Source organism: Dasypus novemcinctus, chromosome 5 (assembly GCF_030445035.2).
Source record: "Dasypus novemcinctus isolate mDasNov1 chromosome 5, mDasNov1.1.hap2, whole genome shotgun sequence".
Classification (NCBI taxonomy): domain Eukaryota; kingdom Metazoa; phylum Chordata; class Mammalia; order Cingulata; family Dasypodidae; genus Dasypus; species Dasypus novemcinctus.
The window spans coordinates 73,457,556-73,474,859 of NC_080677.1; the positions used below are offsets into that span (position 1 = coordinate 73,457,556).

The 17,304-nt window shown below is 34.8% G+C and overlaps 1 protein-coding gene across 11 annotated transcripts in view; it reads right to left on the reverse strand.

The window, feature by feature from the left end:
* Positions 1 to 10,461: 10,461 nt before the first annotated feature.
* CD36 (CD36 molecule (CD36 blood group)) overlaps positions 10,462 to 17,304 on the reverse strand; it is a 323,059-nt gene continuing 316,216 nt past the window's right edge. For all 11 annotated transcript variants that reach the window (XM_071215192.1, XM_071215193.1, XM_058297108.2 and 8 more), the window contains 4 exons: positions 16,951 to 17,024; positions 16,343 to 16,397; positions 15,532 to 15,696; positions 10,462 to 13,189 (listed from right to left, as the gene is read on the reverse strand). In XM_071215192.1, coding sequence (XP_071071293.1) covers positions 15,532 to 15,696; positions 16,343 to 16,397; positions 16,951 to 17,024 — 294 coding nt within the window. In that variant the 3' untranslated portion in view covers positions 10,462 to 13,189. The remainder of the gene's footprint in view (positions 13,190 to 15,531; positions 15,697 to 16,342; positions 16,398 to 16,950; positions 17,025 to 17,304) is intronic.

Consider the following 17,304-nt stretch of genomic DNA (forward strand, 5'->3'; position numbering starts at 1 on the left):
TTGTGCTACTGCCTGGAAATGAAGAACATCAACACCCCCTTGAAGCTTGTGAGAAATGCAAAATCTTGGCCTCCACAGACCTATGAAATCATATATGAATGTTAATAAATCCCCTGGTGATTCTATGCTCCTGAAAGTTTGAGAAGCTGTAGTTGAACCCATGAAACTTTTACCAGGATGAAATATCTCTCCAGGGTATTTTATTTTATTTTATTTTATTTTTCAGGGTATTTTAAAGTTAACTCTTAGGGAAGCGCACTTGGCCTAGTGGATAGGGCATCTGTCTACCACATGGGAGGTCCACGGTTCAAACCCTGTGCCTCCTTGACCCGTGTGGAGCTGGCCCATGCGCAGTGCTGATGCGCGCAAGGAGTGCCCTGCCACGCAGGGGTGTTCCCCACGTAGGGGAGCCCCAATTTGCACAAGGAGTGCACCCAGTAAGGAGAGCCGCCCAGCGTGAAAGAAAGTGCAGCCTGCCCAAGAATGGTGCCGCACACACGGAGAGTTGACGCAGCAAGATGACGCAACAAAAAGACACACAGATTCCTGTGCCGCTGACAAAAACAGAAGTGGACAAAAAGAAGAACACACAGCAAATGGACACAGAGAACAGACAACTGGGGCGAGGGAGGGGGGAAGGGGAGAGAAATAGAGTCAACTCTCCCTGTTTCCTTTGAGGAGCATCTGAATCACTTTTAATTTGAGCAAAAGCTTAAATATGGAAAGATATTGTCTCAAGGGAAAGGGAAATTTTCACACTAATCAATACTAATCAGATATTTAAAATAACACAATGTTTTGAATAATTTCAACCAGATTGCTTTGGAAACATAATCAGTGTGTTTCTAAAGCAACAATAACAATTTTCTAGTTTAGTTTATGAAAACCATATTTCTGTAATGACATATTTATAAATAGGTCAAGCTTTTAAAAATAATCTAGAATTTCTGGAGAAAAGGATTTAGTTTAGAACAACTCTTTGTATTTACAGGTGAAGCAAATGGAATTTTCTCAGAAAATTAGTGGCAGTTAGGAACTAAATTTGGAGTTCCTGTCTGCTGGTCTACTGATCTTCAACCAACATACTTCACCATATGCTGGGATCCATCAACTATAGGGATTATAATTAGTCTGGATAACCACTCCAAAAGTCTGTTTTGTAGAATACTAGTTCTGCAAGTTGCTCTGCAAAAATATGTTTAAGAAATATGGTATATTACAGCCATGGCTTGCTGATTCGCAACACTATCTTATAAGTGAGATGTCCTCCTGTAAAAAAAAAATCAGTTTACTGCTTCACCTCAGTTTACAAAGCCCTACATGAAATACTCTTTCTTCCTTCCAGCTACCTCACTCTCAAGCTCTTTTCTCTTTATATTAACTGGCACCTTAGCTTTTCTCTTCCAAAATTCCAAGCACATTCCCAACCAGGAGTCTTGTCACAGTTTGTTCTCACTGCTCAGTAGGTTCTTGCCTCGGAGCTGGCCTAGCTACCTCCTAGTGCTCAGATCTCAGGCCAAAGGCTGTCTTAGTTTTCTATTGCTTCTGTAGCAAATTGCCATATACTTAGCAGTTCAAGAACAACACAAATTTATTATTGCACAGGTCTCTAGGCCAGAAGTCTGGGAGGGTGTTTTAGTTTGCTAAAGGCTTCCAATGCAAAAATAACAGAAATGGGTTGGCTTTTACAATGGCTATTTATTAGGGTAAAATCTTACAATTCTGAGGCTGTGAAAATGTCCAAATTAAGGCATTGTCAGAGATGCTGTCTCATCAAAAGTTGGTGAGGCAAGATGGCAGCCAGTCTCTGTGTGTTTCCTCCAGGATCACTTCTCCCCATGCTCAGCTGTGGGTGATGGGGCATATAGTAGTTCTCTCCCTGGGCCTTTTCTCTTCAGCTTCAGGTACTCTGCTGATTGCAGCTGCTGGCCTCTCTCAGCCTCTTGGGGTTTCTCTTTCTGTGACTGTAGGTGATCCTGGAGTCCTCTCTCACATGGCAGGGTAAAACTAGCAGCTCTCTTTCTCTGTGTCTTCTCCATTTGTATAAGACAACAAGATGACTGAGACCTGAGACCCCCCCTGGGTCATGCCTCATTGAGGGAGTCCAGTCAAAGGCCCCCAACTAAATCTAATGCATTCAAAGGGCCCATAATCTAATCAAAGACCCTTAACTAGGGTGAGCTAATCAAAAGTGATCTAATCAGAAGGTCCCTTAGTTGGATGTAACCAAAGTTCCCACCACATACAATACATTTACAAGCACAAGAATTGCTTAGCTTAAGAACATAATTTCTCCGATTCTACAAAAGACTAAAATCAGGACAGTGGACTGAACTGATTTATCTGTGCCAGGTCTCAGGAGACCAAAATCAATATGTCAGCCAACCTGGGAACTGTACTTGGAGACTTTGGGGGAGAATCTGCTCCTAGGCTCACTCAGATTGTTGGAAAATTCAGTTTGATACAGGAAAACCTCTCACTTCTTTAAGACTGCAAACATTCCTTGGCTCCTGGCCCTCTCCATCTTCAAAACTAGCAATGGCGGGGTCAATTCTTTTCACTCTTTATATTTCTCTCATGTCCCTTTCTACCACAGCTCTTTGCCTCCTGCCAGATAAAGTTCTTTCAAGTGATTAGATTGGGCTCACCTGCATAACTCAGGATAATCTCCCTATCTTAAGGGGCATAACCTTCATATCATATGTAAAATGACTTTGTCGTATAATATAACATACTCAGAGGATATTTAGGGTGTAGTTATCTTTGGGAGTAATTCTTCCACCATAAATGCCAAATTCTTGGAGAGGTCTTCCCTGTTTTCCTAATACAAAGGAGAAGCTCAGCCACTCTATTATTTCATCCCATTTTAATTATTTGATACACATATTATTATGTATTTTGTTAGTGTTATTATTAGTGTACCTATATCACTTATTGTAACATAACCTAAACGAGAGCTTAGAACTAGTATGTGATGATTCTGGAGTTAGGTTTGGCACATAATAGGTATTCAGTAAATATTTACTTACTGAATTTTCCTTAAGACACTAGGTTTTTCAAACTTTTTCATAAAATTCAGGATATATGTTTATGTGAGAAATCTAACATTCTGTGACAAAGGGCATTTTATGTTATTAAATTAGTTGTATATAATATCATATACATATAGAGTTCCATAATTCCTTCTCTTCTTCTGCTTCAAAACTTTATTTTTTTATTTTTATTTTTTAAAGATTTATTTATTTATTTATTTATTTATTTTTAAAATTTAATTCCCCTCCTCTCCCCCGGTTGTCTGTTTTCTGTGTCTTTTTGCTGCGTCTTATTTCTTTGTCTGTTTCTGTTGTCATCAGCAGCACGGGAAGTGTGGGCGGCGCCATTCCTGGGCAGGCTGCACTTTCTTTCACGCTGGGCGGCTCTCCTTATGGGCGCACTCCTTGGTGTGGGGCTCCCCTACGCGGGGGACACCCCTGCATGGCACGGCACTCCTTGCAGTGCATCAGCACTGCGCATGGGCCAGCTCCACATGGGTCAAGGAGGCCCGGGGTTTGAACTGCAGACCTCCCATGTGGTAGACGGACGCCCTAACCACTGGGCCAAGTCCGTTTCCATGCTTCAAAACTTTATATGCAGCAGGAGATTTTTACCTATTCAGCAGTTAAAGTTCAAATACTTTTGGCACTGCACCCAAATTCTCCATTTGCATTTGATGTTTTTTAAGTGCAGCCAGGTGAAGTTGGGTGGTGTTTTTATCTACATCTAATCATTTTTCATAGGAGTAAAGAGTTTTATTTTTTAAGCCAATATGTATATTCCTTATATTGTATCCTTTAATCCCAAAATTTTTGCACTAAATGTAATATGCATAATCTCTCTATTACGTAGCAGCTCAATTGAGAAGAAAGTACATTTCTCCATGGTGGCCTTTCTCAAATTGGAGCTCTATAGTTCATTGTCCCAAATATGTAATGGAATAAATTGTGTTACATGATGAGTTTAAAAAACACTGAGTTAAAGGAAAATAGTGTCATAGATACTTTACCGTGACTCTCCAAGAGGGCTTAGTTTAATATTTCCCAAATATCTCACCATAGGGCTATTTTTTCCATATGATACTAATTATCCTATCCCATAATTAGTGTTCTAATGGACACTATTTAATAAACACTGGTACAGGAGATCTTAATTCTCACATATCAAGATCTTCAGGGCGGCGGACTTGGCCCAGTGGTTAGGGCGTCTGTCTACCGCATGGGAGGTCTGCGGTTCAAACCCTGAGCCTCCTTGACCTGTGTGGAGCTGGCCCACGCACAGTGCTGATGCGCGCAAGGAGTGCCGTGTCCCTGCATAGGGGCATAGGGGAGCTCCACGCACAAGGAGTGTGCCCTGTAAGGAGAGCTGCCCAGCGGGAAAGAAAGTGCAGCCTGCCCAGGAATAGCGCCACACACACGGAGAGTTGACACAAGATGATGTGACAAAAAGAAACACAGATTCCTGTGCCACTGACAACAACAGAAGCAGACAAAGAAGACACAGCAAAATAGACACAGAGAACAGACAACCGGGGTGGGGGGTGGGGGGTGGGAGGTGGGGGGTGGGGAGGAGAGAAATAAATAAATTAATGTCTTTAAAAAAACAAAAAAGATCTTTCAAAGTTCCACATTTATTAACACAGGTTTACATAGGATCTTAATGACTTTAAAGATAATTTGAGAAAACTTAGGGCCTTTGGGGAGATCTCCTTAAATTCAAAATTCATTTTTACCATAATATAACATAATTCAACAAAACCTCCATGACAGCAGTAGGATTCTTTCTAACACCACATGTGCCAGCGTTGTGCTCCACACTGTCACTCAGGGAGCTGAGCTGAGGGGAGCACCCCGTCTCATCTGTACTGCTGTCAGCTGTACCAATGGTGAAAGGATCTGAAAGCACTTCAGTGATTCCGAGGAAGTTTTAGATGACACTCCATTCACGGACAAATCCCCATAATTTATTGTATGACTCCTCCTACACGTAAGTGTCTGAGAGAGGCAGGGAAACAGTTAACTGTTTGGGAAGAACCACTATTACCACCCCAGCTAAAAATGATCCTTATTTCTTTTTGATGAGCAAAATTTCCACGGCATTAACAGATTGATTGTTCTTGAATATTGTGCTAGATTAATATAAATATTATAATGTGGTAAATAAAGTTTGTCACAAAATGAGAAAGTATGAACAAAATGAGGAAAGTTAAATAATTAGTAAGATATCTGATGTCCAAGAGTGGAAGAAGAATTTCAGAAAGCTATGCTGGTCAATGAAAGGGATGTTTGACATGTATCTTAAAAATGGGAGCTATGTAGTCCAGGTGTGTGGGACAGAAAGTTAACAAAACAAAGCAGTGAGTACTACAGTCAGTTGATTAAGATAAAGCTTGTGAGTGAACTCCACAGAACAGGGACACAACTACCATTTTGAATATTGAGCACTTTATATGGACTTTTTTTCTGTTCTAGGCATTCATATTTACACATAGACTAAATATAAGGCTATTTCAAAGCAATTAAAAAGAAAAAGCCTGAGCAATAAATTATGAGAAGCAAGCAAAATAACAATAGCCAACAGTGGTTTCTGAAATGTGTTCTGCTTTCCTAAGTAATTATTCTTAAATAAAACTTTGCAAAACACTAATTTCATTACTTACTTTTCTCCTTGGAGATTTATAACACACATTAGCACATTCAAGACTCTTAGCTTTTCCAAGAAGAAATCAGTTTAATGTTGTTTACCAAATTTATCAAACTTTTCTCATGCAGCTATAAAAACCCAAAAAATAAAGACTTTAACCTGGAAAAAAACAGTTCTGCATGGACTGTTTATATTTTTTAATGCCCTGCTGGATGTTGCAAGAAAGAAAAGCCATGATTGCTCTTTATCTTAGCCATTTCTTAGGTTTATATTTGTAGCCAGCAACCTTGAAGGTTGAAGTAATGTCTTACCACTCCCCCTCACCCCCCACAAAGCAGACTTGCTTACTGCTGCTCTAAAAGGAGTGGATTTCTAAAATTCAGTATTCCTCAGCTGAAATGCAGACCCTTTGTGTGCACAGCACCCTTTTCGGTCACACTGCATCACCCATGTGGGATTTGGAGTCAAGGGGAACTGATGACAAATATATTGATGCTCATGCTTTTTACTGTGCCTTAAGTAATAAAGTCCTTTTTCTCTATCCCAGGAATCTCAAGTCTTCTGCCAACATCCATGTAACAGTATACTCTTACTTAGATTATAAGTAGGGTTCATTCAAATCCCACACCTGATAGTACATACAGTAATAGTAAACCTTTAGTACTTTACAAAAGGTTGATCAATATGAGAAATTTTTCCAGAGCTACTACTTATATGTAATGAAGGAGAGATGTGTATTCTTAGATAAACAACTCAAAGCTGCTATGATCTACCAAAGTTATGTGGTCTTAGTTAACATTTGAGTGCTTGCACTATTTTTATTCACTATTGAAAGTACTTTACATGTATTAACTCAGTTCATCTTCAAAGCCATTCCATGATGGAAGCACTATTTTCTTCATTTTACAGATGAGGAAACTAAGGCACAGAGGGGTTAATTTACTTTCATAAAGTCACATAATTAAGAGGTAGGATAGAATTTAAACCCAAATTCCTTTTCCTCACACTAAAAGAAAGGAGATAATATCTAGGAATTTTAGATTAAACCTAAGTAAAAACCAGAACAAGTATAACAAAAGTTATAATAAGTGACCTAATTAAAGAAACATTTTTTTAAAATATAAAAGACACAAATTTACTATTTTTTTTTTACTAAAACAAAGCACATAAAATTTTAAAATCTAAGTGTAAATAGTATCTGAAGAGAATGCAAGTTGAGTTTTGGACTGGAAGGGAAGACTCTACCAATTCAAGATATGGTAACAGTTCTTATTTAATTATTCAGATAATATCAAATATTATCTATATAATCATTAAATTAATATCAAGACCCAGTCAGATGGTAACTCAAGCCTCTAATGCCAAAATTCAAGAGTTCCATTCTTGGCATGGCAAAGCAATTCAGTCACGTAAATAACTTATATTCTGTATAATCCAAATTCTGGGTGACATATACCTTATACAGCCATAATAGGATATGCAATCTTAGTGTTATAGGAAACTTTCAGCTTAATCAAGTCATTCAAAATAATTACCTATCTTATAACAACCTACAAAATGTAAGCACCTTCTGGTACAGTGGTAGGCAAATTGTGGCCTGGGGGCCAACTCTATGGCTATTCCTGATTTTGTAAATAAAGTTTTATTGGAACCCAGCCATATGCATTTTTTGTGTATGTCTAAGACTGCTTTCATGCTACAAAGGCAGCACTGAGTAGTTGGGACAGAGCTCATATGGCTCACAATGCCTAACATATCAATTATCTGGTCCTTTACAGAAAAGTTTCATGAGTCCTGTTTTAGTAGCCTAACTCATTTTTCATCAATGATAAGTAGTTTATCCAACACGTATATAAAATAGAGTCAAAAATAGCTTTAATGTTTCAAAGTGAACCCTTCTATTAATGTAAACTGAAATTTGAGGGGTTTTTCTTGTTTGTCAATATTTCTACAATGTGGCAATGAATTAAACTAGTTGACCATAACTGTTTATCCCATTTAATGATGCCAATGATTAAATCCACTAATTGCTCATTTCATGCAATTCCTTTTAGGGGCTTTCCCTTCCCCTAATGATCCCTCCCCTCTTTAATATTCCCCATGATAAAGCTTGCTTACCATTAATGCCCTTTTATACATACTGATCCTGGACCTAACTTCAAATCTTTTGCAACCAATTCAAATTTTTCTCATCCAAATAATTTCAGGCAGTATCAAACAGTTACTAGAAATTGTATTTGCCATCTGGGTCTTATACTGCATATGATATTTTTATTTTATTCAGTAAACTTATTGACAGTTTTCTTCATATTTTGCATGATGAGTTACTCTCAACAAACAGAAGCTTACTATTTTTAATTCCCATATAAGAACCATAGTGTTGCATAGGAAATTACCTTGATGTAATGGTATCCTCCAAGGCCACTACAAGGCAAGCTAACCTAGATGTCTCAGAACAGAAAAGTTCAGAGACAACTTAAGGTGCTTGAATAATAGTTTATTAATCAATTTAAAACATATAATGAGAATCTAAAGGATGGAGTAGGCTCACATACTTAGAATAGGGTACTAGCAGAATGGAAATCCCACTAAACTTATATCCTGGGGTACACAAAATTATTATGTCATGTCTCTTTCTGTTTTGTCAACTTTCCTTGCCGATAGTGAGGATATGAAGGCTGGAGTTGAGGTTTGAGCAAGAGGGGCCAAAATTCAGAAGGTGACTGGGGCCAAAACCCACCCTTATTGTATCAGAGTGACCCAGGGGCGAGTACATATGGCCACAGCAGTAGAAAACCAATAGCCTGCTGACCAGTCATGTTTTTGTTTTTGTTTTGTTTTGTGTGCTTTAGACAGGGGACAAATGGGAAGGACACCTCCATGCCTCATGCTAATGTTGTTTATTATGTACATCTAGTGGTTCATGTGTAATTAATGCCTTCTTGTTAACTCTGTCCTTTCTTATTTTTAGTAGACAAATGCACTACCTTATAACTAACAAATCACACTAGCTACTTCCTTCACTACTTAGTTTTATCTATCCTTGTTGTTTCTCCTATTAGCTGAACCAAAAATTCTTAAACAATACAACACACTTTAAAGATACAGCAAGATGACACATTCCAGCAAAAAAATTCTTTGCAGGGAAAAGTTCTGAATCCCAGTGGTCTTACTGTACATTTATTTTGTTATGCTTCTGGTGCCCCTGTAGTCTACTATCATTTCTTCTAGTAAACTTCCTATGCATGTGCTGATGGCAGGGCTAGGATGAGAAGGAAAAGAAGGTTGGATCAAGGGAAAGTACTAAATTAATAGCTAACATAGTTTCACAAACACATAGGGCCATTACTTTTAAGTGATTATTCAGACATTGATAGGGAAATACGAAATATTAATATATATTGATATTTAAACACGCTCCAGAAAAGAGAAAGCTTTCAAAATCCTGCTTCCTGGTTTGTATCTTAAATATTTCTCACAGTCTGTATTTCCATTCTGAGATGATTCCATAGAAATCTCCAATAACTAAATTGATTATCTTCTCTAATTCACAGGAGATGGAGTTATGAAACTACCCACCTTTTCTTTCCTACTCTTCTCCCAGACATATAGCATTATATCCTCAGCTGAAAATAGCTGAAAATAGGGTTTGGATAGAACAATAATATCAACTTGACAATTTGAGCCTCCACATTTGAAGCTTGGCTCTCTTTTCCACACTGGCCTTTATTCACGCTCCTATAATCCTGAAGACATTCCCTGCCACAAACAAGCACTTGTCTTTGCAATCTTCTTCCCTTTATGTCCTCCTCTTCTTTAATCCTTATCCTTAATACACTCCAGCCATCCTGCAATTAAGCAATGTAACCTAGTATTTTGCCTATAGTAAACCTCTGTAGTTATCATTATTACATTTATTATAATATTATTATGTAATACATAATACTGGATTCTGAAGTGTTCCTTTACTCAGGTGGATAATTTCCACCTCAGATAAATTCTAGGAAGTATCTCCAATTTTGATATTGCTTACCTTCCCCCAACCTATCTCCTATTTTACATTCTGTAAATTTGAATGTTATGAGGAGAAAATATTGCTAAGCAGATCAAATAATCCATTCCAGAAAATACAAGGAGTGTAAAGCTGGTAATACACCCTTCTACCCTGCCATATAGATTAGTTTTATCACAATCTTAAAATATCCTTTGTAAGCTCAACAGGATAAACGAAAATTTAGCAGGATATTGAGAGCAGTATCTTTAAGTCTGATGGGTTTTTTCTCCATCTCAGTATGCTTACATAGTTTAATCTCATAAGAACTTGCATTGATAAATCAAACCAGCACCAGAAAAGGTTAAATAAAATAAAACCATTACATCTAGTTAGACTTCAGTGTGTCTTTAACCAGGGCTTTTCAAATTTTCACGTGTATAACACTTGATGATCTTGTTAAAAATGTAGATTCTGATTTACTGGATCTGGGGTGGGAGATGAGAGCCTGCATTTTGTACAAGCTCCCAAGTAACTCTGAGGCATTGGTTCACATTTTGCATACTTCAAGGAGCAAGTATTAGCTATGTAAAGTTCCTCTTTATGAGTATGTAATATGGAATATTATTGAGATATGCAGACATAAGCAACTAGTAATTGAGAATAGATGGGAAAAGAAAATAAAAGCAATATATAAATTACCCATGAATAGACAATTCACAGGTAATAAAAAATTGTAGTAGTGATATCAAATAAGGAAATCAAATATATTTAAAATAAAAATGGCAAAACCGTTTTTCTAAATAACAGAAGTATTTATTTTCACAAATATTTTAAAATACAGCTATCTTTGAAACATAAAAGGAAAAAGCAGAGTGTCTTGTATTTATTTGATACAAATATAAAACACTAACCCATTTTTAGTTCATTAGTTCAGTTCACTGCTAATAAAGTCAGAGAGAACCACTCACAGGCAATTCTGTTGGAAAAGCCATAATGGACTGTGATTATTTAAATAGAACCTGAAATCCATTTAAAATGGTAGATAGGCTAAGAGTTGAGTGAAAAGAGATGGCCACTTTGTTACTACTAACAATGGAGTTCAAACAAAAAAAATGAACTATCATTGGAATATACCCAAAACGAACTCTGCTAGAAAGATGTATTGTGTAGCTCAGACATTAATAATGGGTTAAAAGACTGGTGGATTATTGCACATGTACAAATCTTAACACAAATGTTCAGCAATGTGCAGAGTGAATTTCCAGAAATAACTAGTTTGTCTATAGCTGAACTTTTTTTCTTAAATGGTCTACCTTATGTCCTTTTCTCCTGAGAGCTGAAAGTTACACAATTAGTTTTTCTATGGAATAATGAATAAAATTTCACCCATATACAAATACAAATATTCAAACATTCATCTTCACTGAAAATCATACATTTTCACTAGGGCAAACCAAAAGTCACACATTTAATATATTCTCAAAAGTATGCAGAACACAGATCCAAACCCCAGGTTCCATATAAAAAAATCTATCTTCCATTTTACAAAGTATCATTTTTCCCACTGGATGTGTTTAATACAATCCACTAATCCTTATGTATGGATTGTCTTTCTTCTTATACACATTTTATAGAATTTAGACAAAAGGAAATGCTGAAGAATGATTAAGATTAGAATATATGTGTATTTAGTTAAACAACACTAAAGACATAAAAATAAAAGCTTTTCTCTGAAGCCTAAATGCCACAATGTGGAGATGCATATGAAAATTTTAAGACCCAAGTCAATAATTGGATATGGAGATCTTATGTGAGATGGGACACATATTTCTTCCAATTCTTTTGAACAATTTCCACTTTACATAGTTCAGCCCTACATATCTCAAGATTAAAGGAATTTCCTTTATAGTTCTTTTAGATCAATATGTCCTCAAAAATACCAATGCAAATAGAATAGACTTTCCTCTTGACTATCAGATGAAAAGATCTAGAATCGCATCTTGTAATGTCTAGAATATCTTAGAGGAACACTTTTATTGAATCAGTATATTTCAAGTATCTACAGATTTTGTAGATAATTCTAAATTGGAGGAATCTTGGTTTTGTGTTTTCAAAAGGTTTATTTTGACATTTACCCTGGCAGCTAGCATGAGATGACTAAATTATTCCTAATTTTAGTATCTAAACTAGCTAGTTACTACGTCTTCATCCTGTATCCCTGTGTGTAAAACAAATCAGAATTTGGGCCACTTTCCTTTTCTGTGCTAGAATGTTTTAGGATTAGGGCTCTCTGCAATCCACAAATTCCTGCTAAAGAAAGCAGGATAACATGTGAATATGTTTGCTAATAAAAAGAAAAAATCTTCATAATATAAACCTCAAGTCCTGCTTTGTAAAGATATAATCAAGATTTATTTTATTTTATTTTTGCTTTTCCCCTAATTAGCTTAAAAAATATAACAGGAGAAAGTGGTCAAAATTGAATTCAGAAAGAAACACGGATTCAGAAAGAATACTTCAGACAGAAACTTAAGAGTAAAAAATGTGTGATATATCAGGAACTAGGCAAAGCACAGGGATTTAATGAAGAACATCTTTTAATGATTGAAACCAGTCTTTCTGAGGTGACTAAGAAAGCAAGAAATTAAAATAACTGTGAAAGCACATTCTTCTACTCTTGTAACCTTCTGTGCAATAATTCCTTTATCATTTACATCTTTTAACACAGCACAGCATTCTGAAGTTGCCAAGCATGAGTTGCTATGAGAAGAAATATAAAAGTAATTCAGATTTCCAGAATGACTGCAAAAGTTAGAAAATGACAAAGTACTTAAATACAAAGAGCTAGAATATGCTAAAATTATGCCCTTTTGCATGACATGATGAAAAAAAATATAAGGCCATATTGTTAGAAAGTAAAAAAAAAATGGTTATGATGCCTGTTGTCATTGTTCAATAGAGTCCATAGGAAAATGAGCTTAAGTCATGTAAAACAAATGGCTCTTAAACCAATCATTTCTATTCCATTCTTGGAATCTTTCAAAATATTTGGTGAACATGAAATATGATGTACTGATGGTCCTCTAGTCTGTCTGGTACAACCAAACGGACACTACCAAGGGTGACAGTGCTTTCACGTTGATGAGTTCAGAGCTAGGCTGTGTTTAGAACACCCACTCCTTAGCTGAATTTGCCACCAGGGAACCAATTAGGGAATGAGTACCAGATAAAAACAATTGGTTCATACTTGAGCCAGGTCGGTAACAACTGAAATCAATTCAATTGTATAAATGATGAATTTTGAAATGTGAAGGTTTTTGTTCAAAATCTGGATTTTAATGGCATCGCAATCCTTCAGAAATGTGTTGCTGGTTATGGCAAAAAGAGTGCCATTGTTTCTTCAACTAAAAGGTAAGATATGTTTTGTAGAAATAAAGCATATTAAATCTTCACTTTGTAGCTTGATATTACCAAAGTCCTGATGTAGCTGGTGCATAAATGCAAAGGCTCATTTGTTACCTGTAAAGGAGAAGAAATGTTACTACTTATCAGAAAGAACTGGAAAAATAAAACAGTTAATACTCAAATTCTATGTATCCAAGATAACGTCATGCTTTCTATTATTCAGCCTACTTTCTCAAGCAGCAGAAAGAAATTTTCTGATGGGTGTCATGGATAAGGCAGTTCATGTTCCCTAAAAGCTGCATAGAAGGTGGCTTCCCACTTCTCAGGCAGGGCAAATAGCCAGATGAGGAAAGAGAGCTAATTGAATATGCTCCCAACAAGCATTTCCATACTCTTTACTCATTCTCTTTGTGATCCATCCAGCAAAACCACAGTCCTGCTACATTGTCTTATACTTAATTTCTTCTTAAATATCCATTTCTTTACTTTTTCAATTGTTTTCAAATTGGTCCAAAGACACAATTTTTATAATATTGAAAACTGATGTTTGTTCAGGAAATCTACATCTGTGATTCTTCTAAATCTAGTAAATCTGTAATCGCCAAAAAAATGTCTTCTCTATTTGTAAACAAAAAAAAGATAGATCTTTGTAAACAACAGTAATTTTTCCTTATAATGGTAAAATGTAGGAAAAAAACTACTATATTTGTTGACAAAGACACTCTGATAAACTTTAAATCTCCACCATAACATAAACATATGTAGAACCAAAAACTGAGAGTCAGGGCTCCTTAAGCAAAGAAGAAACATATCACATAATTTCTTTTCTGTTACATAAATGATCATATGAGCAACTTTGTTTAATCATAACTAGGTTAATGATGGGCATTATAAGTTATGCAGAATTTCCTTTGTTTATTATAATATGAATACTTTGGGATAGCATTTTGAATATACTCTGTCCAAACAGATTGTAGCACAATTATTTAGTCTTCATTTCAGTGAATGAACAAATGACAGAAATGACCAGAACAAAATATTGGATTGCTTCCCTAGATACAAACACTCAATCTAATAAAAATAAAATGTTGGTACCAAAAGTAAAATTTATTTTTTTAAATCACCAATATGACTGACTCAAAATAGTTAAAATGAACAATTTTGCATCTACTACAATTTATGGTAGTCTGGGAAGTCTCCAGAAAATACATGGATGTTATGAATTCCTTGCTATTAGAAATTTATGAGGATTTGATATGACAATTTATGTAAAATATTTATAACAATCCTTGAATACATAGTAAAAGATCAATAAATATTAGTTATTATTATCAATGGCAGCTCCAGAATTTCTGTATTGATAGGCTTAGGGTCAGCAATAGAAATGTAGATTAAAAATTGTTTTGAAGTTGTGACCTTTATAGCAAGTACATTGCTTTTATTTAAGTTGCAGAATGGTTTGCGGTGGCCTGAATAAGGAGAGCTGATAGAAACTATGGGGGAAGTAGCATATGCTCCCCCAAAGACCACACCAGTGTCATCCATGATTATTAAAGAAAGGTTTCCATTGAGAGGAAGGAGGATTTTGCCAGTCATTCTTATTTATACCAGGGAAAATGCTAGCAATGTTCTAAACACAGAAGCCTGAGCCCTAGAATTTTGCTATCAACTCTTAGATATTGTACACATTTACCGGGCTTTTCCTCTAAACTCCAAGTGATTTGGTTTTACTGTTATAGTCATATGTTAGTTTATGACTTATAATAATTCAACAGGACTTGCACATCACATATTTAGAGTACACACCCTGAATTTGGATATTACTTGACCAGCATGTCTATATAATAGCAACAATATTGTTTTTATGTTAATACTTTTCTTTTAATTCATTTACCTCAATTTTTATTTTTAAAATTGCATGTTTATCTTATTTTAACTCTATCTTTAATATTGAGTTTTAGTTCTATTACCACTGAAATCTAACAAATTTATTTTCCCTTTTTATTTCCTTCTCCTTAATAGAAATTTTTATATTTTGTGCTTCTTAAATCTCCATTTTTAAGCTTGCATAACTTTACCTATGCATTGAATATTAAATTGTGTATTTGTGATTTTTTATAATTACCTACATATAATTGAGATATGAATGTCAGAATTTTGGATAAAACTATATTTAGACCAACATTAAAAAGATGACAATTATATCTTTTCCCACATTTCTTCTAGAATTAAAGATTCAGCATATGATCTACTTGATATCCATAGACCTTAATTCCTCACACAATCTTCCCTATATCTCAATTTACATTAAGCATCTAAAAAAATCTGATGATACATTAAAAATGAGTTTCCAGAAATATTTGTGACTTAATTTATAACCCCTCTTTGACAAAGTAAAACAGTAATATTAAAAAAACTAATGCTACTGTAGCAAAAAAAAATTTGCGTATACTTACTTATTTTGCTTTCTTTGATCTGCATGCACAGTATGAAATCATAAAAGCAACAAACATCACTACACCAATACTGATTAAGACTATTTCTACCAGGCCAAGAAGGCTTATTTTTCCAGTTACTTGTTTTCTGAACATTTCTGCTTTCTGGTCACCAATGGTAGCAGTCTGTAATCAAGTTAATATTTAGCATTATTTGGGTAGATTAGTAAAGCAAAAAATAAAAATAAAAAATCATCCCTTTTGCCAAACACCTATATATATATAATACTAGCCACCTGCGTGTATAAGAAAAGCCAGTTGAATTCCCCTTGTATGATATTTTCAAAGTGAAATATAAACCTTTCCTCTTAAATACATTGTATAGTGCTTTTCCATGTATTTGCCAATTCTGTGGCTAATCAACTCAGTGGTTTACATTAAAATACCTTGACAGGCAATAGGAAAGTTTTTATCAGAACTACAATATTCAGTGAATCTGAATTTATTTGGAGTTACATATATGCATGCCTCTTTCCTAAAACAAGCCTGTGACAAGAAAACAATGTTTTAACAGATGAATTTTGATGATAGGAACAGCTTTGTGTTCCTAAAGGAAAAAAGAAACAGACAACTAACTCAATCATGATATTTCTGTATGATTTGACTATCTCAAATAGGTAAAATCAATAATGCCCAAATTCATCAATATTTCTTGTGGTAATGGAAATGCATACAACTTCAAACACTATTCATACATTTCCTATTTTGAAACATCAAGAGTGTGTACAAAGAAAGCTATTGCTTTTACTGATGAACAGATTAAAATACTAACCTCATTAAGCCAAAGAATAGGCACAAGATAGTTGTTCTTCAGATTCTTTAATGCTCTGTAATATACATTGAAAACGATTATGGAAATATATACAATATATAACAGGTTTTAGTAATTACTAGTTTAAATAAATGTCCAGAAATCAGTTGCTCTTTAATATTGGTTCAGTTTCTTGATTTTTGTTTCTTGTAATGGGTCACTTAAATTTTTATTTATCTGCTTCTCAGACTTATTTATCTCCTATAAATTTGCCTAATACAGTATACTGAGTTTTTCACAGCATAGAATTTTCCCTCTCAACAAAGTCTACCAAGGGAAAGTAAAATATGAATTCTAGGACTTAACTGTCATAAAAAATTTTGGAAAGCTAGCAACATGAGATATGCTACCAATTACTCAAATAGAAAACATTTCAAAATATACCTAAATGCCATTTCAAATTTCAAATGAAAATGATCATAATTATTGAATAAAGATTGTTTACTGACAGTAAGCTAAAGAGAAGTTGACATTTACTATCCTTTTTACTCTCTGCCATAGATTTCCTGACATTCTTAAAAGAAAATACTAAAAAATCACATACAGATAATCTTGTTCAAGAGACTCACTCAATTTTTTTTGATGGCTTGACCAGTATATTGACCTGCAGCCTTTTTGCAAATTGTAAGGTGAATCCAGTTATCTAAAAAGAGAACAAAAACTAAAATAATTTTTAGTTTTTTGTTTAAGCATTCTTCTATAATATTCAAAATTTATTTTTACTGTAATGGTAGAAGAGTAAGAAGATACAGACCTTAAAGTAAAACAAGACTACTTGACATTTTTAAAAACTATTAAATAATTGTATATATTAAATATATTATATACATAAACATATATAAATTATATTTTATATGTATACGTGTATATGTATGTACAGAAATAGAGAGCTAGAGAGAAAATGAGAGAGAGAAATGATAGAG